Source organism: Procambarus clarkii, chromosome 25 (genome assembly GCF_040958095.1).
Source record: "Procambarus clarkii isolate CNS0578487 chromosome 25, FALCON_Pclarkii_2.0, whole genome shotgun sequence".
Classification (NCBI taxonomy): domain Eukaryota; kingdom Metazoa; phylum Arthropoda; class Malacostraca; order Decapoda; family Cambaridae; genus Procambarus; species Procambarus clarkii.
Genome location: NC_091174.1, coordinates 13,893,849 through 13,920,430, shown reverse-complemented (window position 1 = coordinate 13,920,430; position 26,582 = coordinate 13,893,849). Strand labels below are relative to the sequence as shown.

Genomic DNA, 26,582 nt, shown 5'->3' with positions numbered 1-26,582 from the left:
TGTATTTTAAATCAGTGCAGACCATCCACAGAGGCAAAGATTTGCATGAGGTTTGTACACGAGTTTTTCACAATGGTTTTTGCCTTAAAATAATAATTTTTGATAGAGGAAATCCTATGTACATGTTATGAATAATCCATACCAAAAGGACTTGCCCAGTGTTGTCATTCTTGGTATTCAAGTCATTTGTGCCATGTTCTTGTTCAGTTCTTAGTAGGAATATTATTACCAGCACTTGACTGAGTGAAGCACACATTTGCAACTTTGTGGACAAATACTGTAGTTTCATAAATTCAGGCCATGAAGACAAGTCTGGGCATATTAAATACCCAGACAGGCTTTGTCAGTGGACTAATTTCAGACATGGCAGATAGTGGTTGTATCTTGTTTAATTTTTTAGGTGCCTGTTACAAAAGAAAATGCCTCATTATGTTATGGTAATGGTCAGTATCGTCGTGTACTAAAGTAATTGTGACACATGTATTGGTTGCCACTTGTTTGCTCTTGTTCTGTACAAGCTAGGAATATTTTGTGCACTCACCACTGAATATAAAACTTGTCTTCATTGAAGCCTGGCTTCTGGCTAGGCTTATAGAGTAGAAAAAGCTCAGTAGAAAAAATAGCAAAATGGTTGTAGAAAATTCATTCTTCTTTGGTTATCATCATTGAATGCATACAAGGTGAATAAGAATGTAATTTAAGATGACCTCTTAAGCTGCACATTTATTTCCCAACAGGCAGTTCCTTGGGCATTTTGGGATGGAAAGGTTTTTCATCATTACTATCTACGAGCCAAATTAGGAGCCAAAATAGATGACCTCTGTGAACACAAGGTACAGTACTGTAATATCATAATTTAGTTTCTCTGCTTATATTTGTTGTCCTCAGTCTGCCCTTTCTTGCTATTCTTTGCCCTGTCCCTTTTCTCATTACGTATAGGACAGTGAACTCCATTTTCTTTCTCCTTTTATATATTTTTAAGTAATTTCTATATTCTTCCAAAGAATTGAGGATTGAATTCCTGTGTATTAATAATTTTTTTTGTCAGGGACTTTTCCGAAACACTATGCGTATTAGTGGCTTTAGGTATTGTATATACTAGCTCTATCTGTAAATCCAACTTTGTTTGTAACTCATCTCCTATGTATGTATTTTTACCTGAATACAAATTTAAATTTGAGTTTTGAATTTGGACAGAAAGCATGTATATACATATATTAGCCTTGTATTGAGGTCCCCCAAGGTTGTAAGGTCATGAACTTGTAAGCCATCTTCCTAGAGTATGAGCTCAGGAAACCCATCCTTACTTTCTTACTTACAGTATAGGTATGTTACTTTAAACCAGGGATGGTGAACCAATATGCAATTATAAACACTTCAAAGACAAGAACAACCATGTGTGACCGGTACAATATTTTTGCATTGGCAAAACTCGAGAAACAATCAATGTGTGTGCATTACTTTTATTTAACCACAGAAAAAGGGATAAGTCACTAACAAAAAAAAATCTCTCGCTTGCCAGATTAACGATTACAGTTCCCGTCACTTGGATATAAATGCAGGTCAATAACCTCACAAGCTCACATTACACAACCTGTGTAATTACCTAAGTGTAGTTACAGGATAAGAGCTACGCTCATGGTGTCCCGTCTTCCCAGCACTCTTTGTCATATAAGGCTTTGAAACTACTGACGGTCTTGGCCTCCACCACCTTCTCAACTTGTTCCAACCATCTACCATTCTGTTTGCGAAAGTGAATTTTCTTATATTTCTTTGGCATCTGTGTGTAACTAGTTTAAATCTATGACCTCTTGTTCTTAAAGTTCCAGGTCTCGGGAAATCTTCCCTATCGATTTTATCAATTCTTGTTACTATTTTGTATGTAGTGATCATATCACCTCTTTTTCTTGTCTTCTAGTTTTGGCATATTTGATGCCTCTAACCTCTCGTACCTCGTGTGTGTGTGGGGGGGGGGGGGGGGGTGTCGTCTCGGCCCTCCCCCTTCCTCTTCCCCCCCCCCCCCCTTTCCTCTTCCCCCCCCCCTTTCCTCTTCCCCCCCCCCCTTCCTCTTCCCCCCCCTTCCTCTTCCCCTCCCCCTTCCTCTTCCCCTTCCCCCCCCTTCCTCTTCCCCTTCCCCCCCTTCCTCTTCCCACCCCTTCCTCTTCCCCCCTCCCCTTTCTCCCTCTCCCCCTTCCCTTTCTCCCTCTCCCCTTTCTCCCTCTTCCCCTCCCCTTCCTCCCTCTCCCCCTCCCTCTCTCTCCCCCTTCCCCCCGTTCCTCGCTCCCTCTCCCTCCCACCCTCTCTCCCCCCCTGCACCCTCCCTCTCTCCCTTTCCCCCTCCCTCACTCACTCCCTCCCTCCCCCTCCACTCCCCAACCTCCCTCTCGCCCTCCATCTCCCCCCCCCCCCCCTCTCCCTCCCTTTTCCATCAGGGTTTATATGACACTGCCGGAGAACCCGTGTTCATCTTGAGCTGGTATGTCGACGTCTGTACCAGAAGACAATATCATGTCCAACATCAAACCAGTCTCAGTCGCACAGCATGAAAACTTCAGTCCAAAACGGTGCCGCTGTGATGGGATATACTGCTTGAATGCCAGTTGCCCCTTGAACAGTACTAACGACTCGTCGATAACCACATTCTGTCCAGGTACAAAATAATCTCTGAACTTCCCTCTCATGTCACTGAACACCTTCCGTACCTTCCACAGTCTGTCGTTCTTGTCCTCATTTAAATGCATTATTCTCGAAATGCAGGCACCTGAGAATCAAGAGGAACCTATCACGCGACATATACCGGTTGAACACAGGCGATGGAACTAGGCTGTCTGCTCCAATAATCCTGACGACAGCTTTCTCGGAGTGCTTCATCATCATGCTGAGTGCCAGAAACACGTACATTTCGTCAATGTCGTGTCCTGCCATCGCGTGAGGCAGGTAAAATGCCGGCGTCTATGAGGCTGTGAGTGAACCTGTTTGTCTGTCACAAGATGCGCCATGAATTCATTGTCGAAATACGCCTTGAAATATTCCATTTCTGCCATATCATCACCGGTATATGGGAATAATGGTGTAACACCAAAATCGCTTGTATCAAACGTTGGTATGTGAGGGACAAATGTGGCTCAGTCCTCCCACACAAATACACCCGGGGGTTTGGTGATACCTTGAGTATACCTTGAGGTGCTTCCGGGGCTTAGCGTCCCCGCGGCCCGGTCGTCAACCAGGCCTCCTGGTTGCCGGACTGATCAACCAGGCTGTTGGACGCGGCTGCTCGCAGCCTGACGTACGAGTCACAGCCTGGTTGATCAGGTATCCTGTGGAGGTGATGGCGCCAACACCACCACGAGCACCAAAAACACGGCTATGTCGTCTGCTGCTGGAGCTGCGTGAAGGTATGCTAGGCGAAGAGGCAGATTTACATACTATAGGCCTATCTTGAGGTTATCTTGAGATGATTTCGAGGCTTTAGTGTCCCCGCAGCCCGGTCCTCGACCAGGCCTCCACCCCCAGGAAGCAGCCCGTGACAGCTGACTAACACCCAGGTACCTATTTTACTGCTAGGTAACAGGGGCATACGGTGAAAGAAACTCTGCCCATTGTTTCTCGCCGGTGCCCGGGATCGAACCCGGGACCACAGGATCACAAGTCCAGCGTGCTGTCCTCTTGGCTGACCGGCTCCCTCCCTCCCTAGGCCCCGGCCTACCACGAATACCTGATATTGAGGGGCCACTGTCATTGTTCCGTTGCTGTGAGACACGCTGCCGCAATGTGTTGCTGAGGCAGCAAAACCCCGCCTGGTAACACCCTCGCTGCTTGTACTCGGGTCGTCCACACTTTTCGTATCGGAGCCTATGTCACTGAAGCCCGAGAACGATTCATCGTATGTACTGTCACTAAATAAACTTGCGTCTGGCGACATACATGGTGGTGGTGGTGGTGATAACCGTGTTGACCTAGGGTGGCGAGGCAGGCCGGGTGAGGCGCGTGTACCATACGCGCTCGCCACATCGTCTACCTCAGTTTCTCCTTCACTCGTATCAGACCTCTGTGTAAGGTCTTTCTCTGGATCATAGTCTAGGTCATCATACAAAAGTCACGTATCTCCTCCTCAGAGATGGGTTTTCCATGACCGCGGGTCACCGTGGAGCGGGAGCTCGTAGACAATGCGTCAGACATAGTTGCTGCTTTGAAACTGAGTCTCCCCATTTGAATTTTTTTCAAGATGGCTGACGATCACTGGGGCCCCAAGGCATCCAATTCGTACCCGGGTCACCGTGCGCCAGTTTTGAAGGGAACGCAAAAAATACAAATACCCGGGGGCTCGTTGCGCAAACCGGACGTGAGCCTGCAGGTGCATTGGGCAGTTTAAGGATTAAAGGCAATGTATCAGACTGGAGAAATGTTACTAGTGTAATTTAAAGATGTCTCGCATAATTTATATGTGAGATATATGTGTATATTTATGTAGGTTGTGTGGGGTCTATGTTCTCCTATTCCACATTCCATAGCATGGCATTTATTCACATTAAATTCCACTTGCCAAGTGGTGCTCCATATACTTACTTTGTCCAAGTCTTTTTGAAAGACATGACAATTATCTAAGGTTCTTATCTTCTGTATTATCTTAGCATCATCAGCAAACATGTTTAGTAGAGTACCACAAGGTTCAAGTCTTGCACCGGTAATGTTCATTTCCTTCATAAACGATCTGCCAGAAGCAATACAGAATTATATGAACATGTTTGCTGAAGATTCCAAGATAATAGGGAAGATAAGAAACTTAGATATTATCATATCCTTCAAGAAGACCTGGACAAAATAAATGTCTGGAGCAACACTTGGCAAATAGAATTTAATGTGAATAAATATTGCATTACGGAATGCGGAATAGGAGAAAATAGGCTACACCCAACCTACAAATTATGTGAAAAAGCTTTAAAGAATTCTGATAAAGAGATATAGAGGTGATTCTAGATAGAAAACTGTCAGCTGAGTACGTCATAAAGAACATTGTATGAGTAGCCTATGCTGTGCTTTCCAGTTTCTGAATTGCTTTTAAATAGATGGGTGGAGAAATACTAAAGAAATTTTTCACAACCTTTGTGAGACCAAAGAATATGCAACAGTTGTATGGTGACCATATCTTAAAAACACATCAACAAACTAGAAAAGGTGCAAAGATATGCAACTAAATGGCTTCTGGAACTGAAGAACAAGAGCTACGAGGAGAGGTAAGAGGCATTAAATATGCCAAAGCTAGAAAATGGAAGAAACAGAGGCAATATGATCACTACATACAAAATAGAAACAGGAATTGACAAAATTTGGAAGGAATTCTTGAGACCTGGAACTTCAAGAACAAGAGGTCATAGATTTAAACTAACTAAACACAGCTACTGAAAAAAATATTAGAAAATCAACTCTCTCAGAGTGATGGACTGTTGTAACAAGTTAAGTGAGGTGGTGGAGGCCAAAATCGTCAGTAGTTTCAAAGCGTAATATGACAGAGTACTGTACTGGGAGATAGGACACAACGAGCGTAGCTCTTATCCTGTAACTACACTTAGTAATTACACCACCACCACATCACAAACTTCCTATCTCTTTTTAAAGCATGTTATGCCTATTACTCAAAACCTAAGTTCATTATATTTCACGTACTCATTGTATTCTCTACTTATTATATGTACATTGTATACGTATCGTCCAACTCTTTTTCACTCCCCAAGATATAATAGCCTGGGGAGACCTTTCTTGATCGACTGCAATCCAAACATATCTATTTTAGCTCTAGTTTTCCCAGCAAGATAATCTCGGTATACATGAAAATGTCTAACGTTACTACTTCTCCTTGTATACTTTTTTCTTTCCTTTCCTTCCTCAATGTAATGTATTCTACTGGCATATTCTAAGAATATATTGAATTAGGTTTCACATCATAAATAATGTATTAGACATGTAACAGTGATGCTTTTACAATATAATTATTTTCAGGATGATATTTTGAAAAGATTTGTGGAGATGAAGAGTTTGATACTACCTCACATGCCTCCACCACTTCCTTTATCTAAGACCCCAAATTCTCCCGAACACTTGAATCGTACCCCACACGGCAGCCCCAAGAAAAGATCTCATGGGGTGAATAGTACTCCCTCCACATCCCCACCAGGCACTCCCAACCTGGAGCACCCTACCACTCTTGCCATCACTAAGAACACACTTGGGAAGATTCCATCCCGTGGAACATCTCCCCTAGTCTCTCCAAGTTCCCCACGTGGTGGCAGCAAACCCTATGGAAAAGCGTACAAGTCCCCACAGCCACCTAAGTCACCGGTGGCTAAGTCATCTGCAGCGAAGTCTCCAATGTCGAAGTCTCCAGCCAGATCTCCTAAAAAAGCTACCTCGTGATTACTCAGCAGTTGCTACAGTGGACGAGGTGATCATATAGGTTTCTCATACATAACTAGGTTATCACAGATTAGAAATGACATACCTAATTATGTTATTGCAAGTAAGTTTTTCATACTTGACCAGATGATCAGTGAAGAACTTTGCTATGCTTGACCAATTTGCCATACCATAAATGGTCCTTCAGTTATCATGCATAATCTGCTTGACCAGGAATCAAAGTTCTGGTTGTCATGTCTAGTTACTGTAGTTACAGAACAAGATTGTTGTAACAAGACAACCTTGCAGAAAAACAATTTATGAATAATGGGATTGTTAAACCCAACTTAATCACATGTTTGCCAGGCTCATAGCTAGGCAATTATATTAACATTATAAACCAATTAATTACGGAGAAGGAATGACATACTCAGCTTGGAGATTATGTAATATGTTTACCATACTCAGGTGATCAATCTATAGGATTACCATACCTGGTCATCTAATTAGTAATACTGCCATATTTGACAAGGAGATTGTAGAGCATGGTTTTATATCCAATCAGTTGATCAGATGAAGGCTACCATAATTGTCGAGGTCATAATGAAGCTTTCCTACTCGCCAGTTGATTATAGAGTGCGCTTGGCGATTCATTTTCTGTTGTTCACGTTACAAATAAACATTTTTATTCTGGCTCCATTATGTCTGTTGCATGCTGCACAGTAAATAATTCAGTGTAAGGCTTTTTAAAAAGGCTTTTCAGCTGGAGGTGGTGTAGCAATTGATGTTGGTATCACTGATAGAAGACAGGCGCCAACATAATATTCACAGTGCAAACTGTAGCACGTTTGTATTGTATCATGTTTGTTGATACTTGCCGTTTGCCCCATTAATATATTTTTAATTATAAATATTTTATATTTAATTGCCTAATGCACAATTGTCTTACATGTAGTCATTGCTTAATCTCTTCAAGGTCTTGTCCAGGTAACCATGCCAGACTTCACGTCCACTCCAATAGCAAAATACTAGGCCTAAAACTCCTTATTGATTTTGCTAGCAGTCTGTACATTTTTCCTAGAATTATTTTAAAGAGCATTGGATGTAAGACATCTAATATTGATATACCCCAAGAGATGTATTGATCACATTAGCAGATATTGATGGTTTTATTTCTTTGTATTCATTAATATGCAGTCGTAACTGGGGTTTTCAATAATTGTTTTTATTTTTATAAAATTTATTTTTACATTTAAGGTTCTAGAAAAATAATACTGTGAGCATATCTTTTTTCAAGATAATGATAAAATCTAATGTCTTAACAAGTACGATAATAATTTATTTAAAAAAAAATATTTTTTACCATGTCTTTCATTAAAATCTGTACAAAATTTTGTGATGTCATATATGTGTATTCATATTTATTCAGTCACAAAAAACTGTTGAACTACTTTTTAACTGGTTGCCCTAGCCCATCCCGCTCCCAAAAATAATACAGTATTTACAAATTTGTCCTATATTAATGAAGTTGCATGTATGGAGACAATATATAACCTAAGCTGTACCTGCAGGCATAAGAACAAACTGTCCACGAGAGCAAAATTTTGCCCTGTATAGAGGTAAAAATTCGTCCACAATAATGTGTTCCAGTGTATTTATGGCCTACATGTATTAAATCAGTCTCTCCAGACCCCATCAAAATCCTCTTCTACAAATACAACAGTGCTTACTTGTAAAAAGAAAAATATTAAGCAGATATTACCAAATCTACTCTAGCACAGATAGTGGTGTAACACAAGGCATCCAAACCTCCTGTGCCAGGTTTCTGTCTCCACTGTCACTGCAGAAATTACAGCCATCCTCCAAGATGAACAGTTACTGAAAAGGTACACAATGTCATCACCTGGTATTTACAGATCCAAAAAGCTCAATCCAGACTATACGACAGTATTCTTCTACTCGCCCCTTTTTCAGAAGCTGTACAAATGGTTTTATTGGTTGTTATCCAAAAACAAAATGTTCCAATTTTGCTATGTCCATGCATACGTAGGAATGCCGGTCAGTAAGGAGACATGTGGAAGCTACAGAAGCTACCCACCTGGCACCCACCACCTCTAGGCTTTTTTCGATGCAGAGACTCGTAATAGGTCTCGTGAAAAGCAAACGGCAGCATCATTAGAGTCAGTTTGCTACCAAGAGGCTTGGATAGGTAAAATCTAATGTTAACTCGTGTGCTATCATATCAACAAAACTTAAAACATGAAGCAAGTGATTGAATCCAGACTACAGATTAAACACACTACCCTAACCCAAGGTCATCCAATCATAAGCATTCCTGCTTTGTTCTTTAACATGTAGTATGGCTCTTACTTTTGAGCATATGCTAACAGCCTGCCAGAAAAGTGTTTTGGAGCAAGAGTAACAGACTACTACAGATAAAATTTTCAGACTTACTGTATGACAATATTGACATCGAACCTATAATTCATATCTGTGACTGCATTTTTAGATCTATTAAAAATCCACCTCTACACTCCATGTTGAGTGATCACCCAGTACTAGACTTAAAAGCTTGAATTTCACCATACCTACCTACCAATGTACCTTAAGGTAATTTATCAACAATTACTAGGTACTGTTAGTTAAAATAAAAATTACTAGCTATATCATCGAAAAAGAACACAATTTAGCTTTCAGTAAAAAAACATTTAGGAACACTTAATTCAGCCAGGGGGGTGAAATGTTGCACTAGAAGATGCTTAATTCACTCTTTAGTCATAATTTTGCTAAGGTGCAGACTGGATTTTGTCAAAAAAGTTTCAAATTATTTCTGGGGTTTTTATTTCATAAAGATAAAATGGTAATGGTCCAGGATGGACTGAAGCAAAGTTTAACTTTCATGTGTGGTGTTTTTCTGTGCATTTTTTCAGCCACAGTTCATTTGTCACTTTTACACATTTGTTTATAATTACTGTACTTAATCTTATATGGGGAGAATATCTCTAGTACTGTACTATTTTTACTTTATTCAAAGTTTGGAGTATGTTTTCTATGGATTAGTATGAATCTGTTAAATTTGATACATTTGCCAAAGAAAGGATTTAACTGTCTTTTGTTTTTAGTTGCATATCTCAGATAAAGTGCCATGGATGCATAACGCATGAAAGTACACTGTTGTACAGTATTGAGTATAAATGTTGCAGTGAGTACAATATGTAACGTGTTTATATATATATAATTATAATCTACACATGAGCATTGTTAAACATCATACTGTACTTCTAGGCCTTTGCTGTAGTCTTTTACAGATGTGTGTTTACAAGAAATTTTTAGCTTGTAAATACAGTAGTTGAAATACATGTATTCATAAATCAGCTTGGAAGCTCGTGCTAAATACATATTTTAATAGCTTGCAAAGTGCTCAAACTTGAAGCTAAATTAGTCTACAGTGTATTTCAGCTGCAGTGCATTATAACAAACCTGGTATTTGAGCACTGACTATGATCAGGAACTTGTTACAGTTTTATGATACATACATACATATAATGTATATTTTTTTTGTGGCCTAGATCCAAATTGAAAAGATTGAAACAAGTTCTGCAGAGCTATTTTTGTAAGATACTGTTGAGAGAGTACAGCAGTAGTAATAGCAAATATCCTAATTATTGACCTATAGACTCGAACTAATTGCAATTGAAATTTTGTATTAACGTTTTGAATGTTTGGTAGCTTTGCCACAGTATATCTGTTATTTGCTGTTTTATGATTTGCTGTCTATTGAAGCTATTTACGAAACTAGTTGCAACAGTGGAAATTTGGTCTGATTTTTGGGATAATGTTTTAATTTTATTCGACTGCTGCTGAATAGTTATACCTGTAGTTAATTATGCAAATCTAATAAATTGCTAGATGTTTAAATACACTTGAGTAATCTGTTACGATTATCAACATTTATTCTTCACTTTTCATATGATAATGTTAGAGATATTGGCAAGCATTAATGTTAATTATTTTAGGAGTATCATTATCAAGTAACATGAGGTTGATGCTCCAAATTGTTTTTGTGCCATATGACAGATACTTAGAAAGTTGCAGTTGGAACAAATGATGGCATTATTGATGTACCACCATGTCTTGGATCAATTTCCAAACTGCCTCACTATTAAGTTCACCATTTTTTTGAAAATAGCCATTCATGTCCACAGTAGACAGCTATATTCTTGCATGTTTGACATACAAGAATTTCTTGTTGGATTAAAGATAGCATTTTTTCCTTCATGTCAGATAGCTCATGGCATTCAGGCATTGTATTTTGAAACTAACACTGGTGGCAGTGTTACATCAAAATAGTTCTCAGTATTGATTGATAGCACTCTTATGATTAAATCATGTTTTGCATGTGATAGAAGAGTCAGTGTAAAAGAGGACATATTTAATGCCATCTTTATATTCATCATCCACTATAAAATGTGAACTGCATATGTCAAAATTCATAAGTAACAGAAATAATGATGTTTTCTATTATTGGTGTTTGTACTGTTCCACAGTGCTATAGATTGAGTCTAAACCTATGGCCTCCATAAATGTGATAGAACTAGGCTGTTTTGTTTTTGTAGAAAAATCAAAATCATTAAGCTAAAAGGGCAGTTATCTTGGTTTTTGCAACCATATCATATACTCAGTACTTAGATACTGGTAATTTCCCTTGAATTGCAAACTGCAATTTTAATAATTGAAAGCTTGGTCACCAAAATATAAATATAATAAATAATTTAAGAGAAATTGTACCATGGTTCATTTTAAGGTTTGGTTAGTACTGTGCAGTGTATTTACTAACTTGTTGCCTTTTCAAGTTAGCATTGTACAATGTACTGTGTTTACTAATTTGATACCATTCTAGTTATGATAGCACAATGAGTCTACTAACTTAATGCCTCTCTGATTTTCAGTGTTTTAATCATTACAAATTCATTTTGTATATATCACTTGGCAGAATATGCATCAAGGATACTGTACAGGCATAATATGTGCATAATGGAAATCAAATGTCTTATAATTAATGTAATTTGTAAACCAGAATTTTATGCAATGAATATAACACATGATCCATTTGAGGTTGAAATTGTGCATTGCCAAATGCACTTTCAGTACATTGCAGCATTAGCTTTATTTGGCTGCAAAAGCTTCCTTAGTGAAGAGTACGACTGCAGTTATATCGCTTCCACCTAGACTTGTATTGGTATTAAACCAGCCCGTTCTCACAAGCGTTCCCAACGTCAAGAAACTGTCAAGCAACTGTCAAGCTAAAGTGCCCTAATCTAACCAACTAGAGGACTTGTGAACAGAAAATGGGACATTGTCAATTTCATGAGCAGCCACTATTTTCTTAAATTTTTGGCCTCAGGTAAGGTATACGTCAAAATACGGCATGCTATAATGAGAACAGGTTGATTAAACAATACTTTCCATGTTTCATGTGGCTGAGTTTCAAAGGAAATATCCTGACCCTTGACCATGTTTTGTAGGTCATGAAATAATTGTGAATACTATAATTGGTTATTTTGGTCAGCCACTTGCTGCATAATATCTACATTTTATTGTAATTTATTTAATGAATGTTCATCAGTAATGTACCATCTGTTGGGTAATTAGTTAGAAAGTAGGTGAGTAATTGATTCATATATAATTTTTAGGTGTGCTAGAGTTTAAGTGGGTCAATTCTAAATGTATTGATGCATTAATGTAGACCAGCTTGGTAACACTGGAGATACAGAGGAGTCATTGTCTGTGACAAATATCTTGTGAATCTCTCTTGAAAATATTTAGTGTATATTGTGCATCTGTTACAATTATGTGATAATCTCAATGTTGGTCCGTCATCATCACCACCACTCGCACCTTTTCTAGCACATTCATATTTCTCTGCTCATCCAAAATGGCCTATTAGTATTAATTCCAGTTCATACTCTTTAGTGGTATTAAGTCCAGGTTAGCCTGTTGATCATTGGTTAAAAACCACTTTGTCCTGTTAACTGGAAATAGCACCAGATTGATCCTTTGATAATAGCATTAAATCTGGTCACATTGTGTATAGCTTTAGGCTGTTCTTTTGACTGTGGCATTACTACTGGTTTGGTCCATTGATCATATTCTCATCTTCAAGGTTTTCTGCTGATCATGGCATGATAATTGGTATGTCCTGGTGACTGGGATTAATAGCAGGAAATCATGCTGCTCATGTTATCATTGGGTTTTCCTATTGATCATGTCATTATTGCCAGATTCTTCTGTTGATCATGGCTTATTGGTAATCATCCGGTTTCTTGTTCAAGATATTATAACCAGGCTGTTTTTAGAACATGACATTATCAGATTGTCTTATTAAATGAAATATTATCTGTATTTTGTTTATCATTAATGCAAAGTGAATTAACTGTCTTATTAAATAGGAAAATTAATATGTAAAAACATATTTAGTAAACTTTGGATGTAAAAGTTGCAACATACTAATTTTTTTTTTTTTTTTTTTTTTTTTTTTTTTTTTTTTTTTTTTTTTTTTTTGTTCATTTGAGAATGTAAATACATATGGGGGGACACTACCTGACATCAAGACATCAGATTTTTCCTCAGGTAAAATGCTCAGTATGGTTACTCAGCTGGTAGGGAAATTAGTATAAATAGTTTATTGGCAGCTTTGTCATACAGTATCGATAGCAGTATTAGTAAAGCAGGATTTATTATTCATATATTGTCCACAATCTAAAAGGGGTTCATTGTTATGACAATGGTTGCTTAAAATTTATTCCTTATCTCTTTTTATTTTAAAATTTATAGAGGTATTTCAAAATTAAAGCAGCATTTTGAGAAAGCCTTTTAGGCTGTACTTCAAGTATAGTAAGCTGTTATAGGGCATGCAGTGTCAAGTGGCAAATTAGCTTAATTGAAAAACAATGTTGTCACAGGAGAAATGTCCTATATTTGTCACCCTTAAGACAAAGGTTCCTACCTACTGCTTGGCAAGGCTGAGAGGATATATTTAAATAGTGTGTTAAGTCAACAACTTGTTAAAAGTTCCTGTACAAAGCTACTCTTTCTTGAATGAGACAATGCCAATTTTTGAGGTCATTTAAAAATTGGATCTTTGCTGATGTAGGTATCAAGTTTGTAGCTGTTTATGCATTTCACAGCCATATAGCTTAAATTTTTTCACCTATTTGGAAGGTAACTTTGCACATATTCTGTAACAGTAGATCCTGTAATGTTGACTAATTCTGTGTGTGTGTGTGTGCAGACACACACTGTTCATTCTTTGGTAATATCTTTCTCTAAATGATGGATCACTGAAGATTGGGTTCCATATTTCTATATTGTAAGTAATTAGTCTCAGCTGAAGTGTCATTGAGGTTAGCATGCTGTGTTCAGGCATCATGTACCCTAAAAGTGGTGCAGAACCTTTGTCTTCATAGAAACATGCATTACCTATGGCCATTCCATTTGCATAACAAAATATAAATTAAGCATTGGAATTTAGATGACTATACAGTACAGTATCACATTAGTTAATTTGGCACCAATTTACATAAGTGGAAAGTTGTTGCCTTGTTGGGGCCCCTGGCTGAAATGTCTGGCTCAGTATTGTTAATATCCCCCACTTAGAATTCTGACTAGAAACCATGATAGGTGTGTTAGTCCAAAGTAATTAGTGTTCATGTCAATCGGCTTGCTTACTATTCACACAGGCCTATGCTTAAATTGGAACTAGTTAAGGTTGCATGAAACCCAAAATTTGTGGGGAAATAAGATAATAGTTTATTGGCTCCCATTCAGAGCAAAATTGCAGAACAAGCCAATGTCCTGCAATTTTGTATATCTGAAGTCCTTAGGACTTTAGATATGATACATCATCATTGGCTTCACACAAGTCTGCAAGCACTTGGTTTTACGCGAGGGCCAGCATCTACCTGATCTAAGATGTATGGTTCTTGATCATAGTTTCAAAGTACAGTATATGTAAATGATGTAACATTTTGTACTGAAAAAGCATTAAACAATAAGTTTTTTTTGTTCTAATCAGGGGAAAGCTTATCTTTAAATTTGATTATGTTCCTGGGTAACATATTTGGCTTGAACCATAGGTGATGCATCAGCCTTCGTAACAAAACTGTAAACTTCACAGAACTTTACACTTGAGAAGTGGTGGACCATATTTTTAATTGTTGTCTGATTCATCTGTAAACATCTCTTCAATAGAATAATTTTCCGCTCCTGGTTCATCAAATAAATAATTACATTGATCTAGGGATGAGAGTAAAGTTTGTCTTGTTCTATTCCCAAAAACTGTCCATTAAAAGACATTTTTAATTTTTTTGTATGCACAAGCTGTATTACATCAAATTATTCTTTAAATACATATTGCACAAAGATGTTTGTGTTTAAATACTGATTTTATACCTCTGGCTATCATGTTTTGTAAGGACAGGCATATACAGTACAGTAAAAAACATAGTGTAAGATAGCTATAAGCTCCCAACCACTTGGGCTGGACGGTAGAGCGACGGTCTCTCGTCATGCAGGGCGGCGTTCAATCCCCGACTGACCAAGTGGTTGGGCACCATTCCTTTCCCCTGTCCCACCCCAAATCCTTATCCTGATTCCTTCCCAGTGCTATATAGTCGTAATTGCTTGGTGCGTTCCCCCTCTAATTCCTTCCTTTCTTGCTATACACAGCTAACCACAATAATAGAAAAGATGGTAATGCACCATAGAGCATTTGAGAGAGTGGCAATGACATGTTTTCATTCTGTGGACTGAACTTAACATTCTAACCAATATCGAGTGGAAGAAAATTGAAGGGTTTTAGCTCACGATTTGTTGTTGTTGTTAAGATTCGTTACTTGGAACAAAAAGTTCCAAGCAGCACGGGCTATGGTGAGCCTGTAGTTAGCTCACGAGTTCTCAACGCATTCAACTCTTGAATGGTGCCTTTTCGTGGCTGTGGGAGTGTGACTAGTAATTTAATGGCTGATATATAGGGTTGGTGTCTTCTTTTATTAATTATTTTGTAATTTAATGATATGAAAGGTAGTAGAAATTTGGCTTTCAATTCCAGTTGTCAAGGACAGGAAACCTGTACTCAATCCTATTAAGTTCCCCCTAGATCAACTTATCTTCTCCAGGATGCATCCCTCCTTAACAGTTGATTAACTCATTGTTACTTAATTACTGTTAGGTAAAAGGGAATATGATTTCTGTCTGTCATCCATTTCTGTCCCACCCAGGATCCATGATTGCGAGTCAAAGATGTAGACAACATATTACTACTGTACTAGCCTGAAGCAAAAAGAGATAGCTTATGCTAGTGATTTTTTTTTTAACACTCCCGTCACTTGTGCTACGTAATCTTTCCGGCTTTGGGTCTTCTTTTCATAATTACTTGCTTCCTCCTCACTTGTGTGAGAGGAAGCCAGTAATATATGGGGTAAGTATATATGGAAACCCCATATATTTCTTGTTTCCCTTCCAGTGAAAGCTAAATTTTCAGGTTAGTGTGCTACTTTATTTAGCTTTTTATGTGGACAACCTCACAAATTTCTGTTTGGTAATTATTTATTCTGTATTTGGTACTGGTTGCCACTTTCAATCATTAGTGTCATCCTGTGCTACCAGACAGATTTAAGTTTTTTACTATGAAAACTTGTGCTATATATAATTTTTACTAGGAGACATACCATCCAGCAACTACTATTTCTGTCCCACCCGGGATTCGAGCCAAGAATTCCCAATTGCGAGTCATGAACGAATCCAACTGTAGGTTATTTCCATTCAAAAGGTTGTTCATGACATACTGTAATTATAAATAAACATCAGAAAGCATGTGATCTGTCCAAGAAACAGTATTTAGGGGAGAAAAATTTAAAATTTCCATTTTTCAACACTGGTGTGAACAGGAACAAGCGACTTGCGACTTGTGACTTGTTGGTATGCCGAGAGCTTTCCCTTCCTATACTTAATGGTAAATTTTACCTGCTACTCTTTCCTTGGGACACCTGAATTTACCTGAGGGTCACTAACACACTAGTGGCCTCTTATCAGCACAGGAAGCTTGCAGATTGTCAAAGGTACTCCCATTTGCCCTTATAATTTTTTCAGCTGGATTTTAAAATTAAAGTTTTGGCATTTATAGCTTTGGCAGGTATGTGGTTCCATGGGTTTATAACCGTGGGTGAAAAAACCTCTCCTGTTTTCAGTCCTACATTGTGGTTTGTTGAGCTAGAAACCGTTGCTTCTTGACTGTGTTACATCTGGCCTTTTGAAGAAATTGTCTGGATCAACATCCTTCAAGTTGTTTAGTATTTTAAAAGTTTAGATGAGATCTACCCTGTCATGTCTGGTTCGCAGTGTTGTCATTCGTTCCTGGTTCCTGATAGTCAGTCATTCCTGGTACGAAAGTTGACTTAGTTCTGGAGTGATTTTTGTTGCCTGGTGTTGTACTTTCTCCAAAGCAGCAATGTCCTTCTGAAGACGAGGTCTTCATGCTTGGATATGACATTACAACATTATATCTGTAACTCATCTTTTATGTATGTACATTTACCTGAATAAACATTTGAATTGGAATTGGAATATAATAATCTAAGTGGATTATTGGCACCAGAGATTTATACAATTGAATCACCACCACCATCTCCATAAAATCAAAGATATATTTGATTATTCCTCGGGATTGGTTAGCTTTTTTAACTGCTGCTCTAAGGGGTCAGATTCACGAAGGTACTTACGAATATTTTTCTTCTTAGTTATGAATGTTTTTCTTCTTAGCGCCTTCGTAGTGGCTCGTCGGTATTCAGGTAGCCACAATAAGAAGAAAAACCTTCGTAAGTTTGGTCCGTCGGCTAAGTGTGCTGTCGACCACTCGTAGCTTTACGTAAACTGGATAAAATAACTAAATTTTTCTCTACTACACAACACAGGGATCGATTTAAAGATTTTAATATAAACAAAAGATTATTAATTGGCGAATCTCGTGAAGAGGAGTCCTTCGTGTTAGTTATACTGTATATGCATTCTCTGCTTGAAACTTGAAGTAAATATGTCTTCTATGATAGTAGAATTTGTTTTATAATAGCAAGATATTATACCAGTAGTTACTAAGTAAATACACTGAACATGAAATATGAGAGGTTATGAGCCCTGCCTGATGGGAGTATTTACTATCACCAAATTCAACTAGCAATAAGTTTAGATGGTTATGTGTAGCTAAGGTACACCCCCTATTTTTAATTTTTTTTTTTTTTTTTTTTTTTTTTAATTAAATCTGGGTGAGACATAAAATAAAAATATGCTGCACAAATGATGTTAGGTTAGGGTAAAAACTTCAAAAACGTTTCTCATTGAATACTTAAACCTATAATTATGACTATATGGACTAGGTAAAAGAGAGAGCGAAGTAGGGGTTCAAGACCTCTTCCTGTTACACAATTTGGGTGTGTGGAACCAGTAATTATCAAAAGAGGGCACCATGCCGGGAAGGCTATGTAGCAGTAAGGCAGTGAAGTGAGGCAGCTGCTTATTTGAGGAATGCTTATTTTATTTACCTTATAAGCTGAGGCAGCCTATTTTACTTTAGGAATGCTCAGCTGATTCCTCACCATTTAGCATGGGATAAATTTGTGTCCAAGACCTCTTCCTGTTACACAATTTGGCTGTAACAATCAGTAAGTAATTATCAAAAGAAGGCACCAAGCTGGGAAGGCTATGTAACACCATTGTGTGTAACAATAAGCCAAATTTTTTTAACAAATAATGCACCTGTGAGAAACAAATCCTGTCAGCTGTAAAAATATTGATGCAGTTATTTAAATAAAAAATATAATTAAAGAAATATTACTGGTTTATTTTTATCCTATCTTTTTGTACTATACAGTATATCCAAAGAAGTGAAAAATTGAGACATAATGCACAATTTAAAGAATGATTCAAAAGAAATATGACTATTACATAACCATCGATCATTAAGGTATGTTGATAACATGATTTAATAAGGATAATATTGGTAATAACACAAACTATAATTTAAAATCTTGATTACTGATATTTTTGTATTAAGAAGCTTAGGTATACACAGCAATGTGCTGCTACCCTATTCTATATGGAAGATTACACAGTGTAGATAAAAATAAACTAGCTATAAGTTCTTCCAATACTCCCATCTCACAGGATGGTTAGGCATACATAGAATCAGGGGAGAAAATACCAGCCTCAATTAAAAAAACAAATCAACTCTGACTAAACAACTTCACGATTTTCACAAGAGGTAAGCACTGAATCATGGAAACATTATAGTATAACTACTCTTACTAGTTTCTACAAGACTCCTCTCAAACAATCCATTTTTTTTTAACTTGTTCAGATATACACAGCAATGTGCTGCTTCCCTATTTTGTATGAAGGACCATATAATCCATGCACTGAAACTATCCCTGGACAGATGTAATAGGACCCATTATCACCACACCAGAAATAAATATCTCCTTCATATCCCCAGAGTCAAACTTAATCTGTGTAAACACTCTATGCAAATAAAGGGACATAGGCTATGGAACTCGCTCCCCAATGAATTGAAAAGCTGTCAAACTTTTGCCTCATTCAAAAACAAAAACAAAAAGTACCTAATTTCATCTTCATAGCTTCCTACACTGTGCTTTAAATTTGCTCTGTATCTAGTGTTACCCAATCTCCCAATCTTTATGTACTTAATCCAAACAACTTTACCATTGTGATCATTGCTGTCTTCTTTTCAGTGCTAGCAATATGCTGTATTGTGCCTTTTAATTTTTGTTAAATTACCATTCAAGCTGTCAATGCAATCAATCTGAGCTATTTATGTGCTTTAATATACCTACTAATTTCTCTCAGCTTTTTTTCTTTGTTTTCTTGCCATGTACCTGTTGTTATTTTTATAAATTTTGCTAGTATTTACCTACTTAATATTTTCTGTTAGATTCAGGACCTGCCCGAAATGCTGCGCATACTAGTGAATTGGGGTCCGTCTAATTACCGCAAGCTACCATAAGCTACACAAGCTTCACAAAGCTTTCTGGCAATACCTTAGTAATGAAAATATGATATGTTAGGTTAGGCTAACCTAACCTGACCTAACCTAACCTAACCAACGCTTGGATCGTCGACTTGATTTGGCATCACCAGCTCTTTATTTTCGTCTAATATCTTTATAAAAAGATATTTTTTAGATTAAAATTATGTTTTTTTCGTGTTGTACATTCAGCACCAACATTATAATGAGTAAATATATCATATTTATTCATTACTAACGTATTGCCAGGAAGCTTTGTGAAGCTTGTGGTAGCTTACGGTAATTAGACGGACCGAATGTAATCACTATGCTATGTATCCGCACAATCCCAATGTACCTTCTTGTATATATACTAATAAATAATAATAATAAATAAATAGTCTAGATCAAAAAACAACTACAAGCTCATCCAACATCATCTCACAGGACGGCCAATCATACATGGAATCAGGAGAGAACAAAACATGTAAAGGCCCGGTCCGTCTAATTACCGCAAGCTACACAAGCTTCAGAAAGCTTCAGAAAGCTTATGTTAGTAATGAATAACATGATATATTTACTCATTATAATGTTGGTGCTGAATGTACAACACGAGAAAACATAATTTTAATCTGAAAAAGTATATTTTTATTAATTAAGAAATTAGACGAAAATAAAGAGCTGGTGACGCCAAATAAAGTCGACGATCTAAGCGTCGGTTAGGTTAGGTTAGGTTAGGTTAGGTTAGGTTAGGTTAGGTTAGGTTAGGTTTGGTTTGGTTTGGTTAAGTTAGGTTAAGTTAGGTTAGGTTAAGTCAGCCCAACCTAACATAATATATTTATTCATTACTAACGTATTGCCAGGAAGCTTTCTGAAGCTTTCTGAAGCTTGTGTAGCTTGTGGTAATTAGACGGACCCAGAGGCCTCCTCATGGCTGATTTTCTCATTGACACATCACGTTAATGTGACTTCTTTGTGCATTATTATTAATTTTAATTATTATTATTAATTTTAATTATTATTATTATTATTATTATTATTATTATTATTATTATTATTATTATTATTACTATTTATTATTTATTATTATTATTATTATTACTAATATTATAGCTAAAGGAAAACACGCTTGAATGTGGATTGTGTATCCACAAACCTTTTGTTTATTATTGAGAGTAACTTGTTTCGCGGTTTATGATTGGCCACCTTTGGTTGTATCGCGAGCTATGATTGGTCACTTGGCCTTTGACCCCAGAACTGCTCGAGGTGTTGCTGTAGTATGATAGAGTATTATGGTTAGCCGGCTCGGAGATCATATATGGACAAGGCATTTTTAATAATTAAGAAGAAACTTTAACACAATTACACGTCATTAAAAAGATAATAATGGCGTACGTGATGCAGGTAAGGCAGGGATAAACATAGCTGAAGGATAGTTTAAGAACCCTAAACAGTTTTGATTCTGGTTTGCAGGCACTAATTTCAAGAAATTAAAAAATCAAAACAAAGTAGAGTGTCAAAGATATGTCTCATCCAATTTTAATGGGTTTGAAATGTCAGTCTAGGAAATAACCTCTACATATGCCCTTTAAGAAAAAGTAGAATTGTGTACAATTTTAGATAAATGGTAGTTTATAATTTGCAAGCCTACCAGGGCTCAATATATTAAACCTTGTGCTGGCATACATGGAAACGCTCATGTGTAGTACTCAGAAGTAGATTGCAAAATAATGGTCATTGAGAAATAGATTTTTTATTACATAGAAGAGTGGTGCTAAGGTAGGTTCAAAAAGGGGCCCCAAGATATGTTATTTTATGTAATTGCTGTTCTTAAGCCTATTCTAAGAAAATTAAAAGATAGTTTTTCTTTTTATATATACATTTTTTCTGTGCGAGGTGTTTGACATCAGTTAGTTTAGTTCATTTATTATGCACCCCATACCCATCCTGTGGGCGGTAGTGGAAAGGGTTACAGAGGCACATACAGTAATGGGCTCAGGGAATGAACCCCACAATTCACTTAGCTAAGCAAGTTAAAATCTTGATGAGCTAGTTACAAAATTTAATATAAGTCGTCACATCAACAATGGGTTTGAGATCGACCTCAAGTACAGGTTCTAAATTAAGCAACTGACATATGTGGAGAGCTAGTGTCAATTTATATGTTTGTCCTGCACACCGCCCCCATCCAGTGGGCAGCGGTGGATAGGTTACAATCACTCAGTTACTACCTACAGTTAGCAAACTGGGGATATTTGGCTAAAATTTCTGGTAGCAGATCATTTTGAATGAAATATTTTCACATTGCTGGAACATTGGTTATAGAATTGTCTCTAAATTCACGTATCTTTTCGCACTCCATCACATAGTGACGGAGGGTGTGCGAATAATTTTGTTGACAGTTTACATTTGGTCAGGTCTACATCAGCAGATAATGAGAATTCCCAGAAATACTTGTAACCGAGTTTAAGCCGAGCAGTAGTAACATCTAGAAGTCTGCTGATTTTATTGGATGATCCATAGATGTGTGGCTCCTCTTGCGTGAGTGTATGATGATAGATGGAATTACTGGTGTCAATTTCACTTTGCCTCAGATCTACAAGATCTTGTTGAAGTTCTCGGTGTACTGCTGCTCTCAGATTACTCATTGACAATCCAAGGTTACACTCAACGGCTCCTTTAAAGGCAGATTCTTTGGCTAACTTATCAGCTCTATCATGCATTCGGAGGCCAACATGAGATGGAGACCACATGAAATGGACTCTGTTACCATCCTTAATAATTTTGTTGTACAGTATTTGTGTCTAGCTTCGGACACGAGCATGTTACAGTTATGTCTTAAAGAGTTAAGAGCATTTAAGGATGATAAGGAGTCACTTACAATTAATGTATCAAGTTTGGAGATTTGTACACATTTCAGTGCAAGGATCAAGGCAAATAGTTCAGTCTGAAGGGTAGAGGCCCAGTTGTTTATACGGACTCCCCACTCAAAGTACAAGCCATCGCCCATTGTCAGAACAACTGCACTTCCAGCTGCACCTGTGGTGCGGTGTAGGGAACCATCAGTGTATATGATTTGAGAGAGAGAATGTTCTGTGGACAGAGCATTCTGCCCATTCTGTGGGCAGAGCATTCTCAGAGCATTTTCTGTTTGACATCACAAAGCAACAATACTATAATATTTGTGGTAAAATTTGTATTAAAGTAGTTCACTATTTTGTTTATATTAAGAGCTGAAACTTAACCTATAATTTATTATCTGGTGGTACAGAACCTTTTTCTTTTAACAAATGCATCAAATGGTTTTCTGTCATCGGGGTAGGAAGCCTGTGCATTGGCTTATCAAGATCACCCTAGGCAATAACTGACTTTCCCTAAAATGCAACCCACAACAGTTGTCTAACTTTCAGGTAACGACTTACTAACAAGTGACCAGAGGCATAAGGTGAAATGAAACATTGCCCTAATGTTTCTTTCCTACTGCATGGATTGAACTCAGTATCTTTTGGTTGTGAACCAATGATGTACCACTATACTACAGGGCCTCAATTCCATAGGAACAGTAGCAGGCAGAAAGTTAAATTGTGAACATCAACAATTCTCTTACTTAGTGAGACAATGTCACAAATAATAGTATACAAGCCAAACTACCAGAGATACTTATAGTCAAGTCTTATTCGAGCTGTGACAACATCTGTTAGTCTGCTGATTGTGTTACTTGCCCCATACACATGTGTTGTTTGACACATTTCATTGTGATGAACAATGGACCTGCTAGTTCTTGTTTGCATTGTTCTGCTTTCAGATCTCAATGACCAATGCTTCCCACAACAGAAACCATCAAAATTTTGGTTGACCTAATGTCAGTACTATGGCATTGGTAGTTCCCCTATTTAGCTACATGATTTCTGGGGGGAGCCCCGTCGGCTCCCCGGAGCTATCCCAGGCTGATATGCTAATGTCAGACTTTGGCATCAGTCATGTGTATGGAGTTCTTAGGCCTACCGGGGACCACGGCCAGAACCGGGCCCCCTCAGAGAGGCAAGGGGAGCAATGGCCTATAGAAGCCCCCGTGTAGTTGGAAGCATTCTATGTCTGCCATCGACCGGAACAGGCACCCAGAAAGGTAAGCGCCCCAAAACAAACCCCTATTCTGGTTAAAATTGCTACCTAATACCGAACTAGTGGATAGAACTCCCCAACCGAAAACAAGCAAATTAGTGTGACGTCACACACTGCCGCGCCGCTGTCTGCGCAGCTCCCCCCTCCCCGGGAGGGGGAAGGGGGAGCCCCAGACCCCCCGCGCCGGCTACCCACACCTCAGTTCTTGAGGCTGATGCTATTGGCGGTGGTCGTGTGCTCTGGCTCCGGTGTCGCTACTGCACTGTGCTTTGAGTGTGGTGTTAGTTTTGTGGGTGCGAGAGCCAGGAGTTATCTTCAGTACTCGGGCTGCATGCGCCTAGGGCTGCCTTCCCTAGGTGCCCTGTAAGTACTGCCCTTGGGGCTTGGGGCCACCTTCCACAGGCTCCTCGGGGTCTGCCTCTGCTGGTCCGTTTTACCTTTCGGTTTTTCGGCCGCCTGTTGGGCTCTTGGGTGTTCTGTTCTCCCTTGTTACCGGCAGGTAAGAGGCAGTTTGCACTGGTAGGGGCGCAGGGTGCTGCTCAGCTTGTAATTCCCGACATCGCGGCCGGCTCTGTTCCTTGGGGTTCGCTGTCATCTTGCGGGGTTTTGTTTTTCTTTTTGTTTTTTGCCTGGTGGGGGGTTCTGTCGTTTTATTCAGTTTGTTTTTGCCCTTCCACTGTTCTCCTCGGTGGCGCCCCCTGCTAGGTCCCCGTGAGTGTACACGTCCCTGGGGTTCAGCTTTAGAAGTTTGCTTGGTAGTTTTGGGCGCCGGTTTGCAGCACCCTGCCTGGGACTACCTGAGCGCGAGTCCTCTTAAAGTAAACGCTCAGGACCCTGGGAATCCCCTAGGGGGCGCGTGGGTCCGATGGATGTGACCCCGGAGTCCCCACTCGCTGTGTGCGAGTTTGAGGGTTGCTCGGTCCCCTTGTCTCAGGGTGACCCTCATTGTTTTTGCCTCTGCCACGCTGCCTGTTGGGTCGGTGATACTTTCGACCCTGAGTCCTGTGAGTGTTGCTGCTTGCTTGTGACTCAATTTACCCAATCCTCTGATGATTCTATTCGGGTACAGGCGGCGCGTGCGTTGCAGTCTAGGTTTTGTCTGTTGCAACGCGCTCGGTTGGTTGCTTCCCCGGATGCCCCGGGGCTGCCCCGCTTTGCTTTTCGAGACCCGGACTTGGGGGTGGGGGTCGCTTCGATCCTGGTTCAGTCCGCACCTCCTCGTCCTTCCCCTTCTGTTCGTTCTGGTCCCCCGCCCCTGCTTCCGGCCCCGAAGCGTCTGAGGGTTTCGGGGTCGGAGCAGGGGTTACTTGATCTCGAGACTCGGGCAGCTTCGGGGGTTGCCCCTTCCGGGGGGGCGGCAGAGGCATTCGAGTCTTGTCTCCCGGCCGAAGCTTCAGGGTCTGACCAGTGGGCCCCCCTTCCTCCAGCTTTTCCGGCTGCTCCGTCCTTGTCTTGTGGGGTCGGGGCTTGGGGAGAGGACTCGGCCTCGGGTCCTGTGGTGACGGACCTCGAGGCTGGGGAGGGGCTGACTTGGGGGCCTTGGGCCCCGCTGGACCCCGCCTGGGTTTTTCTTCCCACTGAGCGGGGCTTATTGTTACAAGGAGTGGGGTTTTTCTTTCCCCCCCTCTGCGTACGAGTTGGATTTGGTGTCGGCCCCTCCCCGGGTACGGTTCCGTGTTCCCCCGGGTACGTCGGTTCCGTCCTTCAGGAGGTTTTCGGCTTATCGCATCCAACCTGGTGTGGTGCGCGCGGCCTTTGCAGCTTACCTCCTGCGTGACCCGGATTATGCCTCGGAAATGGATCCGTCCACGTTCAGGTTTGGGACTTCGTTCCCTTTCTGGCTCCGTTACGAGGTTCCGGAGTCATCCTGGCTAGCAGACTGCCCCTTGTTTGGTCTGGATTCCTGGCATTCCTTCTGTCGTTCCCGCACGCTGGAGTGGCGGGAAGCTTCCACGGTGCTTCAGGTTTTCCTGGGGGGTGAACTTGAGTACCTGAATGAGTGCTTGTTTGCCCCTGCCCTTCCCCGCGATGTGGGCGTTATTCAGCTCCATGTGCAGGTTCCCTCCCTTTCGGCGGCGCTCGTGGCGGAGGACTTGCGCGCTCGGGGCCTTTTGTGTTCGGCCTTGCGGTTCTTTTCCCTCCTGGAGCTGTCTTCGGATTGGCTCGTGGAGGATGTGGGGACGCTTGGGTCCGTCCCGGGGTCCGGCGCCTTGTCCTCGGCTGCGCGTTCGTCGGCTGCCTTGTTGAAGCTGTTCACGCCGATTTTGCGGGATGCGGTTTCCCTGTTCTATGCTTCCCGTCTCGCGTGTCGGCAGGCGGTGCTGGGTTCCTCCGTGGAATCTGCTTGGGCTCTGGCTCTTAGGCGTTCTTCACCTTTTTGTCCTCTCCTGTTTGGGGAGTCGGCCGTGGCGCAGTTTATTCAGGCTGCGTCGGCGGCTTGTCGTCCGATGTCGGACTTGTTGGTTTTCCGGGGGTCCCGGGGTGGGTCTTCCCGGAAAGGTCGTGCCAGGGCTCGGGGTTCCTCTCGTCGTGGTAGGCCTCTGGTGTCAGGTTTGGGGTTGGCTCCTCCTGCGGACCCTCCCTCGTCTGGTCGGCGCGGTGTTCGCGCTGTGCGGGGTTCTGGGTCTCGTAAGGGTCGCCGGCCCTTTCGCGGTTTGCCCCTTTGACGGGGCGATGGGGGGGCGGCTTGCGCTGTTCGCCCGCGCCTGGTCCCACGATTCGTGGGCCTTTCGGGTCGTGTCTCGCGGCCTGCGGTGGCGTTGGGTGGCCCCTCCCCCCTTTGGGGGGTCGGGGCTGGCGGGGCAGGCTTCTTCCCCTGCGCTCTGTCGAGTCGTCTTGGAGTGGGTACGCTTGGGCGTCGTCGAAACGACGTCGTCCCTCAGATGGGTTTCCCGTCTGTTTCCGGTTCCGAAACGGGACTGCGCGGACCTGCGGTTCATTCTGGACTTGTCCCGTCTGAACCCCTGGGTTCATTGCCCCTCCTTTCGGATGACTACGC

The 26,582-nt window shown here is 40.3% G+C and overlaps 2 protein-coding genes across 3 annotated transcripts in view; both read left to right on the top strand.

Moving 5' to 3' along the window:
- LOC123756480 (constitutive coactivator of peroxisome proliferator-activated receptor gamma) overlaps nt 1–6,552 on the top strand; it is a 66,903-nt gene extending 60,351 nt beyond the window's left edge. For both annotated transcript variants that reach the window (XM_045739665.2, XM_045739664.2), the window contains 2 exons: nt 738–833; nt 5,998–6,552. In XM_045739665.2, the coding sequence (XP_045595621.1) occupies nt 738–833; nt 5,998–6,411 (510 nt within the window). In that variant the 3' untranslated portion in view covers nt 6,412–6,552. The remainder of the gene's footprint in view (nt 1–737; nt 834–5,997) is intronic.
- A 14,133-nt stretch (nt 6,553–20,685) lies between these two features.
- Nucleotides 20,686–26,582, top strand: part of LOC123756481 (probable transcriptional regulatory protein NAMH_0626) — a 31,647-nt gene continuing 25,750 nt past the window's right edge. The window contains exon 1 of the mRNA XM_045739666.2: nt 20,686–20,866. Within this exon, the coding sequence (XP_045595622.1) occupies nt 20,849–20,866 (18 nt within the window). The 5' untranslated portion in view covers nt 20,686–20,848. The remainder of the gene's footprint in view (nt 20,867–26,582) is intronic.